Source organism: Lycorma delicatula, chromosome 1 (genome assembly GCF_047948215.1).
Source record: "Lycorma delicatula isolate Av1 chromosome 1, ASM4794821v1, whole genome shotgun sequence".
Lineage (NCBI taxonomy): Eukaryota > Metazoa > Arthropoda > Insecta > Hemiptera > Fulgoridae > Lycorma > Lycorma delicatula.
Window position 1 is genome coordinate 343,936,006 of NC_134455.1, and position 19,168 is coordinate 343,955,173.

At 34.0% G+C, this 19,168-nt stretch overlaps 1 protein-coding gene across 1 annotated transcript in view; it reads left to right on the top strand.

The window, feature by feature from the left end:
• The window catches only part of egg (SET domain bifurcated histone lysine methyltransferase eggless), a 148,880-nt gene that overhangs the window by 89,284 nt on the left and 40,428 nt on the right, over window positions 1-19,168 (top strand). The window contains exons 14-16 of the mRNA XM_075382333.1: window positions 1,192-1,393; window positions 3,839-4,006; window positions 18,675-18,820. Of these exons, the coding sequence (XP_075238448.1) occupies window positions 1,192-1,393; window positions 3,839-4,006; window positions 18,675-18,820 (516 nt within the window). The remainder of the gene's footprint in view (window positions 1-1,191; window positions 1,394-3,838; window positions 4,007-18,674; window positions 18,821-19,168) is intronic.

A 19,168-nucleotide genomic window follows, 5' to 3' on the forward strand; every position in this document is an offset into this window, starting at 1 on the left:
GTTAGCACTGTGGTGCTTGTAAGATTGAATATCCTTTCATGGACTTAATGTTATGATACACACAGTAGATTTGGCCCAATGAAGAAAGAAACAGGAATCACCTCATTTTTCACTTTTCGTTGTATGCCTGGTAGACCTGATGGGGTGTTTGCCATTTTTGAGAATGTCTATTTGCTTTTTGGAGTGATTGAGACTATCAGGTTGTCTGCAACCATTATGGTTGTGACCCTTAACACATAGTATACTGGAGAGAAGGTGAGTACCAAAATATAATCTAGATCATTTTGACTTTGTCTTGGTTTCTTGTTTTCAAAGGAAAGTTATTCGTAGTAATGACTATTAGCTGTAAGGCCAGGTTTTTGATCTGTTGTCAACTGCTGTTATTACATACTCTGATTTTCATTCTTATATCATTTTCACTTAGCCAGGTTTCTTTCTTAACGAACACATGTCCTTTGAAATTTAATGATTCAATGAACAAAGCTGTGTTAAAATTCATTTAGTACAACATGCATACAACCAAATTGTGGTTGTACATTTTGAGAAAGTAGAAAACATATTAGATTGCAGATGCGTATTTTCATTATTTGATAATTTATTGTCAACTTATATATTTCTATGTTTATTTGTAGATAGTAGCCACATTATTAATTCTTGTTTAATTTTTTTTTCATGTTGATTCTGAAATTCTTTCATTAGCTTCGCTTTTGCATATCAGTAGATTAATGAAATTGTTTTTACTTTTTCAAGCACATTGAAACAGTATATTAATATTTAGTTCATATATAAGAAGAACCTGTTTGCATTCAAAAAAAGAACATGTACCAATAGAAGTGATTTTTGATTCCATTCATTTAAAATAATTTTTTGCTACAGGGAAATGTGTCATGACCTAATTTTTTATCAGATGGTTGGAGGAAGTTTGATATCTATTTGCTGATGATGTGAAAATTTCATGAAACTGCTATTTTCTAATTGAATGTGTCTTTGAATGTTTCCGTTTCTTATATGTAAAATAAAATTATTTTTACATAATATAAAATAAAAATCAACTTGTGTATTATATTTTTATCTACATGAATGTCTGATATTTAGTTCAACTATTTTATTTTTAAAATTTTTATTTATTAGTCTCTCAGTTATTTATACTTTTAGAAATAAGTTATATGAAATCTTTATTGTTTGTAATAGGTTATTCTGTAACAAAAGAGGTAAACCGCTAGTCGCTTATCTTGCTCCTTGTGGCCGTCGTTTACGTAACCACGATGAAGTTCATACATATCTTAGAATTACTAAGTCAGAATTGACTGTGGATCAGTTTGATTTTGATCCATGGGTTTCATGTGTGGTGGAATATAAACTAGAAATAGATAAAACATTGGCATCTATCAAGGTACGCATTATTATTATTTAATGTCTTAGACAATATTTGAATAGTCTAAATATTTTTTTAACTAAATAATTGTTCCTTTGACCAGCCTTGCTATTTGACAACAGCATCATATGGCAAGGATAATAGACTTTGTGTAGCTTCTCCAATGCACAAAAAAGATTACAGATTTGTTTAATAGTTTTTACATACGTAAAATAAAATACATTAGCAGTATTATAATTTAAATTATAATAATTATTGAAAGTATTTGAACATTATATTCAGAGAGATCCCATTGTTTGTATACGTACATTTCATTCCATACTCTTTTTATATGTTATTTGTAACATATAATCCACTTTTTAACTTTTTAGCAGGACCAGATTGTGTGTCGATCAGTCAGTCTTCCCCAGCTAATAAACCACTTCTGTATTACAAATTTCAGTATTTAAATTTGAACAGATTGTTACTAGACATAGGAACTGAATGAATGGTCTCCATAAAAATAAAATTGTACCCAAATTGGTTCATGAGTAACAGACATGTCTTTTTTATAGGCATGTTCACTTGTTCATAAAAAAAATTGTACAAAATTGTTATATCTATTATTAAAAATGACTTATGAATTTCCTTATATTTTTGGTCAAATATTGTGCTATGATTATTGTTTACGCCATTGCGTAAAGTTCCGTTATTTCCAATGAATTCAAAGCTAGGGTTCGGTCATGTTGTTTGTTACAGGCATGGTAAATTTATTACTATGTTTCGTATTTGGGCTTGTCATATTTGTACCTGTTTGATTATTTGTTCTCTTGTCCGACACTTCTGGCACCGGCCAGACTGTCTGCTTCTGTCATCCTTAGTGACCGCGTGTATTCATTTCTCGAATTATTTATGGTTACCCTTTTCACACACCCGTTTTTCTTTCGTTCCCATACTAATACATGCACACATCTCTTGTTTTTTACACACACTCTCTCCTGTCCACTGCCTAGGCTTGGTTTCCCCCTCTTTTCTTTCACACCATCTTTTCGGTAGAGTAGATCCAACATTCATCCGGTACAGTCGCCTATGGCCATTCTCTCTCAAACTTTGTGATAATATTTTCATTTCATTCATACCCGCATAAACGTTGTGGTATTTCTCTGTCGAAATATTCTCTAGCTCTACTCGGCAGTGTCTCGTAATTTCACCGATCTCTATGTTTTTTTGCCTCGTTTCTTCGGTAAGTTGTTCTTCAAATTCTATATTACGTCTCTGTGGAAAGTTTTAAAATCACTACAAGCTGCCAATTCTATCGACGCCGAATCTTCTCGAGCTGCTGATTACATTTTCATCGATGCAGAATCTCTCCAAATCTCGTTGCTACATATTTGAGACACTACATCTTGCTCAACCTCTAAACCACGTCTCATCCCTGTATTCCTGATACACCATTCCAGACTACGCCCAGGATTACTATATGTATTCATTTACCTTCATTCACGAGTTCGTCTCTTGCTAATATTTGTGTGCTACAGGCAAGTTCAATTTTCATTATTTATTACGTTAAACAGTTATATTATCATTAAAATTTGTGGAACATTCAGTTCATCATACCTTATGCCTTTCAAGTTTCAATTTCAATTTTAAGTTTAGTTTAAAAAACCTTTTATTCATTTAAGTGCAGTCACGACAGGTGACTTATATAAGGTTGTGTCATTGTTCAGCTGCAACCTACTTTACGTGCTTAATTATTTCAATTTGTTGTTATGGTAATTAACTCTATAATTTAATTTTGTAACTTGTTAATCGCCGAGATTAATCCTTTTCTACTCATGAACTGTATTCATAATACTTCTCGTAAATTAACCTAAAGCAAATTACTCCTGATGTGCAGTTATGTTTTAGGACTTTGTAATTTTATATTTTCCAGAATGCTTATTTACCAAAATGAACTCTATTTATATTATTACTTACTTTAATGTGATTATATTGTAAACAACTCTTTCTTAAACTGAAATTATTGTAATTTATTTTTCTAAGTTAATGACATCTGTTCATTGCTAATTTTTCAATATTACAGCATTTGTCAGTAATGTAATAGTTTTCTAGTCATACTATGTTTATTGATGTTTTGTTTTTCTAAGTATATAGTTGAAAATAAGGTGTTTTATGTTCTCTTGTTTTCAGACTTTGTTACATTGTGTATTTAAAAAATGTATATTCATGTATTTTCTCATTTAACATCATTGTTTTGTTCATATGTTGATTCAGCTGATATTTTAAGTATCATTAAGTTATGTTAATTTCATAATTTCTTTTTATGTTTTAAGGTTATGATTTTAACATAAGTTCATTTGTTTTATTTCCAATTAAAGTCCAATTTCTTTTGGCAAATATGAGCTGTGTGTTTTTTGTTAACTTTACCCAACAGTTATATTGAGAAGATGTATATGTATGTATTATATTCTTATTCTGTTTTAGGATCTCTCTTATGAAAAAGAAAATGTACCAATATCTTGTGTGAATTATGTAGACTGTTCACTGCCTGATTTTGTTTATTACATGACTGAAAGAAGAGCTATGGATGGTGTTAATCTTAATTTGGACCCAAATTTCCTTAGTGGGTGTGATTGCACTGATGGTTGTGCAGTAAGTCTTTTTTTATATTATTCTTATTTATTAGTACTGCAGTGTACCAGTGAACATATTAGCTAAAAGATTTAAGCTGCTTGGAGTGATAATGCTTTAAATATTTAGATAAACTTGCATTATACTGTTTCTGTATTTCAGTTATTTTATTTATTTTAATTAATGTTTAACTATAGTTGTATTAGTAATGTTACATTGCAAGTTAAGTGTTAATTATAATAAATAAATATTATCTAGACTACTGTAATCAGTGTATGTTAAATTAATTTTAATGAGTGTGTTAGGTTTTGTAAATAAGACAGTTGTAAGAGATGTTAAGTCACTTAATCTAGCTGGCATAAACATAAAATAATCCTGACGCTACTTTAATTGCAGACTGAATGTTTCACTAAGAAAACTATTATTTACAAGCAGGTTATTTTTCTGATGTTACCAAGGAAAATTACACCACATACATTGTACTATCTTTTGCAATTAATATTTATAGTATAAAAATGAAACTGAATCTGATCTTGACCACAATTTCTGACTAGTATAATTTGACTAGAACAACCAGTCAAATTCTTATTAAGAGATTACCTGATTAATGGTAGGGGGAGCTGTGGAGTGTCTGGTATTTTTTATTAAAGTACCCAGTTCATTTGTAGGTGTAGGAGGTATAGTGAAGAGCCTGGAATAAAACTTAACTTTTATGTAAATGCTTCGCCGTGTTAGGGACTGAAGGTTTTACCAATCATAGGTATGTGGTTAAAGGAGTTTTACCAATAAATAATCCTTATACTTAGATAACCAAACAGCTTTTTAGGAAAATTGGTTTAAATCTAACTTAAGGAGAGTAACATTAACTCTCCTCTGCTGGCTCTTAAGTGTTATTTTGTTGCACTGAATTCTAGGTTTTGTTGCATTGAATCATTAGGAGGAGAAAATAGTGAAGTAGACTATAATCTGTTTCATGCATGCAGTAAACCAAAAAATAACACTATGATGATTCTGATGTAATTTAGCACAATCCATCCAAGAAATAAAAACACTTCTCTTTACTTTTTAATATAAAAATGAAGTAAAAATAAGTTGTAATATAAAAATTAGAAAATTATGATAAAATGATATATTTATCTTAAAAATAAAAATTTTAAGTTAGTACATAACTGTTATATTAAAGTTTGAGTAATACAGAAAACAATTTTGTTATCTTAATGTATTTTTTAAATACCCAATAAGCAATATTCTGTTTAACTATTGTCATAGTTTCCCAAATTTATCAAAATATCTTCAATAATATTTTCACACAAACAGTCCACTTCCCATGCTTTTTTTCTTTAATTACATGTTGAATACAAGTTTTCCAAGCATTTGCATCTACTTTTCTGCATTTTTTACATCACTTAACTTAAATGTTGTCTTACTCCCAATGTAGCCATTGACTTGTGTCAATATCAGTTCAATTGGGTTAAAATTACAATGTTATGGAGGAATATATAACATGACCCAGTTTTTAATTTTGCTATTTCATGTTACTTTATAATAAATATGAGGGTTATTTTTTGTTTAACGTCCGATCGGTCACAAAATTAAAACCACAGTGAAGAGTTTGTTATTTGTAACAAGTACTTGCATAGTTACGCTATTTCTCTACATAGTCGCCACTCTGATTTAGACTTTTGTCGTAGCGTGGTACCAACTTTCCAATACTCTCGTCATAGAACGAAGCCGCCTGTGTTTTCAGCTATGTTTCTACGCTGGTCTGCACCTCAATGTCTGTGCAAAAATGTCCTCTTAGCCAGCGTTTCATGTGAGCAAAGAGGTGAAAATCGGATGGAGCCAAGTCCGGGCTGTATGGAGGGTGATCAACCACTTCCCAATGAAAACGCTGCAGGAGCTTCTTTGTTACAGCTGCAGTGTGCGGCCGAGCATTATCATGGAGAAAGACAATGCCTGATGACAACATTCCTCTCAGCTTATTCTGAATTGCCCTTCGTAAATATTGAAGAGTCACACAGTATGAGGCTGCAGTGATGGTTGTGCCACATTCCATGAATTCCATCAAGAGAACTCCATTCCGGTCCCAGAACACAGTAGCCATACACTTTCTGTTGGAGAAGGTTCGCTTGAACTTCTTTGGTTTACTGGGAGAATGAGAATGCATCCACTGTTTAGATTGTTCTTTTGTTTCTTCAGTTTCAAAATGGACCCATGTCTCGTCCCCTGTGTCAATTTTATTCGAAACATCTTCTCCTTCATTGTGTTAGCGCTGGAGAAACGTTAGGGAGGCGTCCATTCTCGTTGTTTTGTGATGGTCGGACAGGATCTTGGGAACCCATCTCGCACACAGTTTGTGGTACTGAAGTCTCTCACTCATAATAGTATAGAAAAATTTTCTTGAAATTTCAGTTAAGGAATCGCCCAATACATAAATTGTGAACTGATGATTTTCTTGAATTGCCTCATCCACTCGTTTCACGAGATCATCGGTTGACACTCACTTCCTTCCCTGACCGCCCGCATCATGAACATCTGTACGTCCTGCTTTAAAGTTCCTACACCATTGTCGCACTTTGCTGTCACTCATTGAAGTTTCACCGTACACATTACTTATTCGTCAATGAATTTCAGCTGTATTACACCTCTCCGCCTCAAGAAATCGAATTACTGCACGCACTTCACACTTGGCGGGAGATGCTATTGTTGTAGTAGACATGTTTACATGCTAGCTGCGTATTCAGAACTAAACGAAGTGATCCAGCGTAATTGAAGGCCATACTAGAGATGCTCTGCAACACATATGCGCAAAGGTTCATCTGATTTTTGCGCAGGGCTTTATTTCACAACCGATCGGACCTTGATAAAAAATAATCCTCGTATATATTTGTCAAACTGATTTTACTAATCTTATAAGTTTTGCTTTTAATATGTCGTCAGTGTATGCGATTTTCTTTGATTTCAACCATTCGGCAATTTCTGATTTTTATATTGAAGTGTTTTGAATTTTCAGGCAATGTTAAAGTACATTATCCATTACTATGACAGATTCTTCAGCAACATTTTTGACAATCTTTTTAAATTACTGCATAAGATTGTAGCATTATTTCCTCATGGCACTCTTGGGAAGATCTGGTTTCAAACACCCATCGAAAACTTATTTTTACTTCCTTTGTGCATTACATTGCTTACGTTATCCAGCTGCGGTTTTCACCTCAGTTGACAAATCTTTCATAAAGCGTCTTTTGTTTTTTCTGTATTTCTTTATCCACCCACATTTTTTCCCATACATGTCTCGCATTAACCTTAGTTTCATCTAGATAATAAATTGTCTCTTCATGAATTCGCTTAAATATTCTGTGTGCCATCAAATAATATCTTTGTTTTCAGCCAATAAAGAATTATTTTTTCTGGACATGAAACAAAAATTCATTGGATTTTAAAATACAATGTAATGTACTTTGAGAAAAATTTGGTAGTTCAGAATTAGTCTTCACACCATTTAATATTTTGTTCAAGTTAGGAAGCTCGTTAGTGAAGTAAAACAATGTTTTGTTTTTTTTTAATATTGATTTTAATCAAATCGTTAACTTTTCAGTTTTTATCACATGCTTTCCAGTCTTTTTAGGGTTAACGTGTTTACCAATAACTTTGTGTTTCTGTGTTATATTAAGAATTGTTCTTTTGTTGACGCCTGTTGCACTACTTGCTTTCTGAGCAATGTTGCTGACTGCAGTTTTGGGTTTATTTTACTTAAGGTTATATGTATATTGCTGATTATTTTTATTTATTTTTTGTAGTTACTTAAGGATTTTCCCGAATTGTGTTTCCCAACAAAATCATTCACTTTAAAACTCGATTGGCACAAAAAAGTGTAAATTAAAATTAATGAAAATAACACTGAATAAAACTTATAAAAGTGAACTATAAAACAGTGTCGTACAGTATGGAGTAATATGGTAACACAGACTGAATACTGAAATACTTTCTTTTACTGAACTGAATAATGGTGTAAAGCATTACAAATGATGTTGTCATTATTAAACATCAATAACAAAGACTCAACAAAATTTTTAATTGCTTATCATCGCCTTGCCACAGTGATAGACAAGTGATAGCTTATAGTACATTCTTATATGTACAAAACAATAATTGTACTTGCATGTGTAAGTGACAGACTGTTTCAATAAGATATAGAAGATAATAATCAGATATAAATCATATTTCTGAATTCATACTGCTACGCTCTTTTCGGACAAAGATTAATTAGCCATTTGGGAAGATGTTCATTCCATTTATTTGAATTAGGTAAACCTGAACCTTTTTGAGAAATTAGCAAATATCTAGTTAATATCCAAGTATGCCAATGTAGGGAGGTGTAGAAAGCCTTTTCCTGGCTAGAGATTTATTAAGATATTTGGTTAGAACCTATCTCTGTCTGAAGGGTCTCTGCCTTTCTCTTTGTTCTCTATGGATTCACAATTCATAGGATCAAATGGAATGAGAAGATTGGTTTTCTTATTTATTGAGCTTATCTTTCCTTTAGAAAGAATACCCAAATCTAGGTAACAGAGTTCTGCATGTTGTAAATGGTTATGAAACGGATCTAGTCTCAGAATGATGATAATAAAATCCTTTTTTCTGATTTTTGTAGCTTTTTCCCATTTCCACTTTCATTGTTTAATATACTAGTATATGTTAAGTAGACTATTTCTTTATTGAGATCACTAAAAAATTAGATTGTAGTGAGCTTGTTATACAGAATCTAAATTAAGCTCTTTTATATTCGCTGTTTTCATTATGAATTTTTATTTTTCATGTATTCACTCATACATATTGTTCTATTATTAAGTCATTCTAATTTTTTAAATTAAATGTTATGTTGAAGCATAACTAAATGTGCTTTTTATTTAATTTTTTTGTTGTTTATTTTGTTCATATTTTCTAATATGAAAAAAGTGAGCCTGAACTATTGTAGTTCATTGATTATACAGAACTAAATGCAAAACACTCTATGTAGTAGTTCATTGATTATACAGAACTAAATGCAAAACATTCTATGGACTAGTGCTAAACACTAATGCATTCTGACTCCCGTAAGGGAACCAACTGCCTTGTGATGATCTCGGTTTCTATACCACCCTCTCTGTTTCTACTCTTGATGGTCTTTACTGGAGGTCGTCCTGTAGACCTTCTAGACTTGATAACACAATAAAATCATCAGTTGGCCCCTGTCAGGATACTACCGATGCAAATGCTTCAGCAGACATTTCCATCATTGTATTTACACAACCTACTATTGCCTTCGGCTAGGCTCTTCCAACCATCACTACCTACCATAACTTACAACCCTGAACTATCAAATTAACCAATTCACAGAACCATGATCCCCGTGACTTCCTCTAACACTGAAGGTTTCACACAAAACCTCTTCCTATATCTAACTTCGATTAGAATATATACTTAGATCATTACTTGATTTAGTCTTTATAAACACCAAAAATACTATCCTTATATAAACAAAACAAGTGTTGATCCCAACAACGACAATTTTGTTCTACAGTTCCATTTACTCATGTCCTCTTGATTTGCTTAAAAATCAAGAAACAGATTCTCAAATTTAGTAATCCTATAATGAAAACATACCTATCCTTCTCTGCTCTGGTCCATTTTCAGGAGCAAGGTCAATGCCTGCACCACAACTCTATCACAGAATTCTCTACATATTCATCTCATCTTAACAGCGAATATCTAAGCTAACTAGGACTTGATGCCAAAACCCCTATCTTGGCGAAGTAAGCACCTTGACAGGTCCGTAGCTACCTGGGTTGCTATTCTATTTATACTTCTATAACAGCATTAGACACCCTCAGTCTCCTTCACAGGGCTAAGAATCTAAGGAAGCCAGCAACTATGTTCCATTCCCTTTTGGTTTTCCAATTAACTTGCTGATCAAAACCACAATTGATCATTGGAAGCTTTCTGGCACTTCAGTAGGTTCAGCTTCGTACTTGGGGCAGACATATAAGACATCGCACACATCATCAGTGGCCCTGCACTCTGGACAAAAGCCTGAATTAATCAAACCAAATCTGGCCAACCTATCTTGAAAAGCACCATGTCCAGAAAGAAACTTGTAATTTGCAAATTGGCGGAAATCCACAAGACTACCTACATACTTTTCACATAGGAAAAATTCCATGCATGTAATGGCATCGAGCAGTCTACCACAAATAGAAACCTTGGTTGTCTATTTGTTTTATGCGTCCAGAGGTAAATTGGCCTTAGCATCATGACGCAATTGGTATTCAGTCGTCACAAGGATATCAATAAGAGCTTAATACCAGAAACAACAAGGACCGCCTCTCAAGAGACAGTCTTAGGCACCAATCACAGATAAAAATAGGTGATGCTGGGCTCTTAACAAAATATTCCTATAACATTTGTAGCTTATTCATTGAGCCCAGACAGGTGTAGCATGCAGCATTATAGCTTCGCATACATCCTTTTATAGAATACACATGGTTCTGAAATTAAGCCTCCCAATCAGGGTTCTGATTCTTCAGTCTCTCCGAACACTGAAGAAAGCAAAGTGTTCCTTGAATCGAAGATTCTCGTCAAGGATAACACCTAGACACTTATACAGCTGGACATACCTAAATCAAGGACCTACCATTGATACATGAGGTTGTCGTGTAACAGCTAGTCTGCCCTTGAGCAACTTCATTGTTGTTTTCTCTGAGCTAAACACCATTTTATGTTGCAAACTCCACAATTGGAGTATCTTTGAAGCTGGGTTGCCTTGAATTTGATCTCATTCCTCAAACCTACTTTAACCAGCAAAAGCCCATCATTCACATATGCAATGACACAGCATCCACTGGGTAACCTCAAACCCATAAAAATATCGAATTCAACAACCCAGATCAGTGGTCCTACGAGGTCTGTAAATAAAGTAATGAGATTAGTTTTTTGGCAGCCAAAATGACAACACTGTAAAGTTACTAGTAAACATATGGTTATATGAACAACTGATTTATATTAGGTATTAATATTTTTAGTCTATTGTTGCCATGTGAAACATAAACAAACTTTTCATGAAACGAGTTTTTGTTTTGTTACAAAAATGAGTGATACTAAATTGGAACAACGTTGTGCAAAGTTTGATGCTCTGTCACAAGCCCAAGTGTTTAGCTGGTTTAAAGCATTTTCAAATGGCTGAGAATCAGTTGCAGACAATCCACATTCTGGAAGATCGTTTATGTCAAAAAGTGATGATAATATTGAGCAAATCAGAGACTTGATATGGTATGACCTGCAATTAACTATCAGAATGATTGCAGAACAATTGAATTTGAGCCATACCACAGTCCACCAAATTTTGACAATCGAATTGGACATGAAAAAGGTTTGTGCAAAATTGGTCCCAAAAAAAACATCACTGTTGAACAGAAAAACAACAGGGTGGAAGTGTGTTGTGATCTTTTAAGGCGAATTGAAACTGATCCTGATTTTCTAAAAAAATGTTATTACTGGTGATGAATTTTGGATATGTGAGTACGATCCAGAAACAGAACACCAAAGCAAGGAGTGGCACACTTGAAACTCACTACGTCCCAAAAAAACAATAATGAGCAAATGAAAAATTAAAATCATGCTAATTTGTTTCTGTCATAGTAATGGCATTTTCCATAAGTAGTTTTTGCCTATAGGACAGACTGTAATTCAATATGTTTACCGAGAGATCCTTGAAAGACTGTGGAAAAGAGTTGCCCGCATGAGACCTGCCATCAAAGACAACTGGGTGCTGCATCATGACAATGCTCCTTGTCACACTGTTATTGAGTTTTTTGCAAAGAAAAACATTCTTGTAGTTCCTCAACTTCCTTATTCACCTGACTTGAGTCCCTGCGACTGTTTAAAACCCATAGTATGCAAAATCATTTTATTTATCAAAATGTATTTCTTGGACTTAAAGTGTACCTTGTACTTTAAAGGTACATATACATTTTACTGTTTCTGTGCTGAATTTTATTACATGAAAATATGAATGGAAATTTATTTAATTTGTTTTCAGATACAATATTTTTTTAGAATTCAGTGAGCTAAATTTATTTTCAATTTTAAAGATTTCTTTTTTTCTTGATTTGTAATTAATAGTGAGTGGTTTGTGAATGCATGTATGTATACAAACACATCTATTAGAATTTTCATTAAACCATCAATATCACTCTCCTGCTTTCATCCCTGATGGGGATATGAGTGAGTCCTTTAATGAGCTTGGGATTTAACATCCCCACGCCCCTAGCCTCTGAAGCTTTTCTTCCATTACATACCAAGCTGCTGAATCTTTCACACCATACACATGCACTATACCACAACAAACACTATGCAAATTACAACATATACCCTTACACAGGAAAACAACATCTTATACTGCCCTTTCTTACACTTACACTTAGTATTATTGCAACACTTTACAGAATGCAGCCTTAACCCAAGATTAAAACTATCATGTTGATGGGTAGATGGCTACTTGTAGTGAGTCTTGAACGATGTCCTCTAGGGACCAGGGTGAACCCAGTTATATGAAGCTGTAGCTCCAGTACAGTGCATTCTACTGGAGAGGTCTGTTAAATCGTCAATACTCATGGGAACCACATGGCAGTCCCGAATAATAATCTTTTGGTGATTGTTGGTTCACTTGAAAAACCAACAAAATCGCGGGTTTGTATAGACTTTGACTGTCCTTGTCAGCCAAAGATATATCCAGTGAAAAGGAAACTAGAAATGTTACAATGTGCCAAATATTCAGGCATAAGGTTTTTGTGGTTAGGTACAACGAGGAAGATAAATCCTTTTCTCTCTTGCTGATTAATAAATGCATTGTAACAGCTTGGGGTCTGTAAAATCGATAAATAAACTTAGGAGTAGTGCCCTATTAATTGAAGTCTTTAATGAAGAGCAGTGTTGGGAATTACTTACCATAAAGAATATAGGAACCGACTGGGTTATAGTGGAACCCCATAACCCTCTAAATTTTAGCAAAGGAGTGATCTTTTGCTGTGATCTGGCTGATATTGAGTTCCAGTAATTACGCAAGAGTTGTCATTACAGTCAGTCACGCATGTGCACTGGATTATGGGAAGGGAGAATAGTATTTATATACCAACTTAATCGCTAGTTCTGACCTTTTCCAGTCCGACCATTCCTGACCAAATAAAGGTTGGTTACTATTCTGTTTATGTACAGCTATATATATCAAACCCTCGATGGTGCTTCCAGTATCAGCATTTTGGTCACACCAAGATTGGTTGTAAAAAGGAACAGGTTGTGCACATTGCAGCCATGCAGACATGATGATAGCACATATACTGAAGAAGTGTAATGTATAAACTGTGTAGGTCCACACTCTACAAGGTTTCAGAAAGGCAGCCTTTATAAGGAAGAAAAAACTATATTGAAGATCTGTACTTAGCAGAAAGTGTTCTTTCAGATGGCAGGAATATAGAAAATCTCTCAGCATGAGGAATCTTGTACAATCTGGTATTAATTTCATACAGGTTCTTACAAACAACAGAAAAAAGGAGAAAGAATATGCATCATGTAAAGAACTGACCAAATTGGTAGAAGCTTTGTCAAAACAAGTAAAGTCCCTCACATCTGCTATTGCTGCATTGAATACTGGCAAGAAGGTAACTTCTGCAAGAATGGTAATATAATAAGGTTTATCAAAAGCCAGTTCAGTCAGTACATCACCGCATATGATTACTGCTGCACTGATTACATCGCAAACTACTAAGATCCCTGTGAAGGGATCTATGAAACATCATCGCCTGTCACAGCATCTCCGTTCTTCCAGGTTTTCAAGTCTCCTCCACCATCTTGAGGTTTCTACGAGGATATGGTGGCGGATGAAGTGCCTGAAGAAGTAAAGCACTTCCTAAAGGTTTTAAATTTGAAAAAGAAAAACTGGATTGTAATTGAAAAGTAATCTGCAAGCAGAGTTTATAACAAGAAGTATTTTTATGGGTACAAATATCCAATGGAATATTTATGGTCTCAGTACTAGGCATGAGGATATCAAAATCCTTCTAAAAGAAGAAAATCCTTTAATACTGTGTCTGCAGGAAACTCACCTCAGGATGAAGTGTCTTTTTGTTGATATGTCTGTGTGAGATGTGACTATGCAGCTGAGGATGGAGGATGAGAAGGTGTGGCTGTTTTCATAAAGGAAGTCATATTTGGCCACACGGATTCCACTAGATGCAAACATTTTTGCAGTTTAAGTAAAGATACTGGCGGCATTTAAAATAAAGATCTGCATCTTGTACCTTCCCAAAACTACAAAATCAGTGAGGATGATCTGACGTATCTGTTTTCACAGAATCCTTTATCCTGCCTAATAATCAGTGATTTCAGTCAACGCCCATCACTATTCATGGGGCTCAGTGTCATGTTCTTCCTGAGGAGGCACTATAGTTGATTGACTGAGATAGAACTTAGATCTCTGCTCATTGAACAGTAGGTCATACAAGTTTATGACATCTTCATCAGGTACATTTTCGTGCATCGATCTCATGTTCAGCTTCCCTACTTCCACGTCTTACCTGGCACATTTAAAAAACGTTTTTGAAAGCGATCACAGACCAGTTGTTATCTCGGTCGATAATAGTGATTTGCTTCAGAGTCATCTATGCGGGTAGGGGGTTGAAAAAGCAGACAGGATTGGGCACAATGATTCTTTTAGCCTATATGACGAGCAATAGTACGATTAAACAACTTGCCAAGTTTTCACACCTGGTACTCGATAATGTAAGGGAATATATCCCTCTAACATCTGGAAACCCAAGGTGGCCTGCTGTTGCATGATGGGATGAAGACTGAAGAAGGCACTAAGGGACCGTGACAGGGCGCTACATAATTTCAATCGTAGACCTACGACAGAATTGCTTTAAGCTTTTCTTAATGTGACAGCTGTATGTTGTTAGGTGTTCTGATGTGCTAAATGTAAATCATGTTTAAATTAGTGGATACAATTACTTGGACAACACCATCGTCAGTTGTATGGAGAAAAGTTCGGGCCATATCCATATGTGGATCACAACAATATCCACAGTTGATTGCACTGGAAAACAATGGCATTCTTGTAACGGTGTCAATTGATATGGCAACCACGATTGGCAATATGTTATGTCTATTTCACTTACATCATCATATTGTCCCGAGTTTATCAGGTATAAGCTGCACATAGAAAGTGTGCCATTTGTTATCAGAGATCTGCAAAATGAATTAAGCATTCCTTTTGGAATAAACTTATACTTCCCCTGGTAATGGTATCAGGTTCAGTATGTTATCTCACCTCCGAGATACAACAATACAACATCTTTTGTTTATTTATAATAAAATATTCTCTGACCAGGTGTTTCTAGATTCTTGGTCAGAAGCATTTGTGATTCCCAATCCAAAACCTGTTAAAGATAAATCATGCCCCTCAAGTTATCATCCTATCTTCCAGACCAGTGCCCTGTGCAAGTTGATGGAATGAATGATAAACCATCATCTAGTGTGGTACCTTGTAAGAAAAGCCCTAATTGCCCCCCCCCCCGAAACATTGCGGTTTCCACCAAGGTAGATTGCCTATCAGTCATGTAGTTTCCCTGGAATCAAAACGCCTGGTTGCTGTATTTTATCAGTCATGTAGTTTCCCTGGAATCATAACGCCTGGTTGCTGTATTTTTCAATATGCAAAAGGCGTACAACACGGCTTGGAGAAGAGGAATCTTAAATGGACTGCATGAATGGGGTATAAAAGGGAATCTTTTTTCATTTATCAGAGGGTTCTTCAATATTCGGTCTTTCCATGTTCAAGTTGGAATGACCTTATTTGAAAGTTTCAGATTAGAAAACGGAATACCACAGGGAGTGTGCTCCTAAGTGTTATTTTATTGTCTTTAATAGTAAAACAAACTGTATGCGAAAACCCGTTAATGTGTTAAATATTTGTAGATGATTTTACAATTTACATTGCTTGTAGAACCGTAGCTACTGCTGAGAGGCTACTCCAAATTACAATAATCCATTTGAATTAGTGGTTTAAACTACTGGATTCACCTTCTCCCTGGAGAAAACCAAGTGCATTTGCTTTTCCTGACTGAGAAAACATGTTATTCCTCAACTATTTTTTTATGGTAAACTAGTAGAACCATGCACGAAGGTTAGATTTTTAGGGTTGTGATTTGACCAACGACTGATGTAGGTTACTCATTAAAGGAGCTGAAGGTTAAATGTCTAGAAATGCTAGACATGCTTAGAGTTCTGTCTAATTCTCGTTGGGGAGCTGATCAAGTGTGCATGTTGCACTTCTACCATGGTCTGGTCTATTCCCACTTGGAAAATGGCTGTGTGACTTATTCTTTCACATGGGCCTCTGTTCTTAGGTTGCTTGATGTAGTCCTTCATTCATTTATTCATCTTATAAGAGGTGCATTTTGTTCAAGTCCTGTGGTAAGTCTGCTAGTGGACAGTGGTAATCTCTTTGGTATAGACAAAATCAAATGATCTGCTCCTATGTAGCCCTTATTAAAACGCAATCAAATCATCCGACTTTTAATATCCGGAACAGCCATGATCTACTGCCCTGCTAGGCATCAGAGCTCATCAACTTTTCTTATCTCTAAATCTACAATTTCCTCTTGTACGTCAACATTATTAACCTCGTCGGCAGCCTTGTTTCAGGAATTATTGCTTTAGTCTTTGTCAATATAAAAATTCACAAATTTGGTTATCTTATTAGAAAAATTTTACAATATTGTAAATAGCTTGAATCCAGATGCTATTGTTTATACAGATGGCTCTAAACACAATAAATATGTTGGTTGTACTTTTGTCATTGGCAATATAACATATATGTTTGGCCTTCCCAGTATCACCAGTGTTTCCATTACAGAATTGTTTGCTGTTAGTAAAACCTTAAATATACTTAGCCCAACATTTTGACATATACTTGTCTGCTTAGATTCCATGAATGCTTTGCAGCTGATTAGTGACATGTACTCCAGACAACCTGTTGTGCATGAGATACAGTCTGTTATTTCAGAAATGACTCAACATAACACAAGTGTGAGCTTTTTGGATTCCCAGCCATATTGGAATTTCAGGTAATGAGCATGCTGATCATGTGGCTAAAGACACTTGCTTTCAACCTTTTTTCACTGATGTATTATTTCTGAAGAACTTGTCTGTGTTTTCTGAAGAAAGTGAATAGTGATTAGTGGCAAAGTGAATGGCATGCTGCTATCAATAATAAACTTTGTTCAGTTAAGGACTGTGTCACCGTGGAACTCTTCATCCAGGAGTAACTGATGAAAGGAAATTATTATTTGCCATTTGCAAATAGGGCACAGTAGACTCACTTATGGGACATCTATTTCATGACTTCGACCAATGCACTTGTTTGTGTTCGCTGCAACTGCCAACTGATGGTACTCCACTTATTGGTGACTGTGTCAGTTATGCAGCATTGCATCAGAAATTTAAATTTGGGCTAACATCAGAAATATTTTAGGAAACAATACGACTATGTTATCCAATGTGTTACTACTCATTAAGGGCGTGCATTTGTATTCAAATATTTGATTGGTATTTTAATGTGTTTCGTTGATTTTATCCATTTGAGATATGCAAGATAGCAGTTTTGCTGTTTTAAGTTAGATTTTTAATACTTTTTTTATTGTAGTTTTATTTTGCTTTTAGCTTACAGAATAGTCATTTTAAGTCTGTTAAATTTTTAAGTTAATTTTTTACTTGCTTATGATGGTAATATTATATCCAGGTGCTGATGAGTATACTTCGTTGTGCACCCAATGAAAAAAAAAAATCCTGTTTTCATATGTGACTTGGCAGCAGTTTTAAATAAAAATTCTTATGTATCATTTTTCATTTTTTAACCAAGGATACTTTATTTACCACGCTCATAACTCTGAAGATATCTCGAAAAATACTTGAATTTAAGTCAAATCTAGTTATACTGTATTCAGTTAGCTTGTAGAGTGAAGAATAAACAAACATTGCATTTGTGTTAATGGTTTCATTATGTTTCTGTTGAGTCATGTCCCTTGTATCAGTGCTGATTCACAACACGGCCGTATTTATATACAACACAATTATCATTACTCATATTAGTCACATATAATTAATTACTCTTACAGTACTCATGTAATCAAATGTTTATAAATTTATAATATTATATCTTTCAGTTCTATTAAAATCCTTGATCTTTTCATATGATTACTTTTTTGTTCTCATGTTCAATTTTGAGATGCTTGTGAATCGGCTGCCTGAACACTTGTACATGCAATTTGTTTACTTGAATTCTATAAGCTAACAGAATTGGGTATAGGTGAAAAGTATTCATTGAAGGCATTGTACTGCATTTCTGATGTGTTGATGCCAGTAACTGATCTATTTAAGTTTTCTATTGGGCTGAAGAAGCATGCAGTCAAATGCAAAACTTGTTTCTTGCATAGTAGTTATATTTAGTGAGAAAAAATAGTTTATCATTCTTTTATAATGGTGTAAGATGTTTTGTTGTTGTGCAGTTGCAAAACGTTCAAAAAGAAGGATTAACAGAAATCGATTGTTTATATTATTGTAATTTTTTCTAATTTTATTGTTTGTAATTTCTTAGGACCGTAAAAAGTGTGCTTGTTGGAGGTTGACCGTACAAGGTGCAAAGAGCATTCCAGGTTATACATTTGATGAAAATACTATTGGTTATCAGTATCGTCGACTTGCTGATAGAGTAGTTAGTGGAATTTATGAATGTAACTCGCAGTATGTTATTTCTTTTTAATTACTTGTTTAATAAAATACAATAATGGTCATTTTTAATATTTACATACTTTTATTATTTTGTAATTTTTTATTATATAATTAGTTTTTTTTTACTTTGTTATTTTATATATTTTATTTATTGTAATTTTTTATCTGCGCTGTTGAATTACTTTTATAAAAGTAAAAAAAAATCCATTTTGAAGCTAATGATAACAATTTTTTTACATTTAAACGTATTCTTTTAACAACCATGTTATGTATATACACAATTTGATAAGTACATTTGTGCTAAATGAGGTGCATTCTGTATTACTTTAAAGCAAACATTCTATATTTCTTTTAAAAATT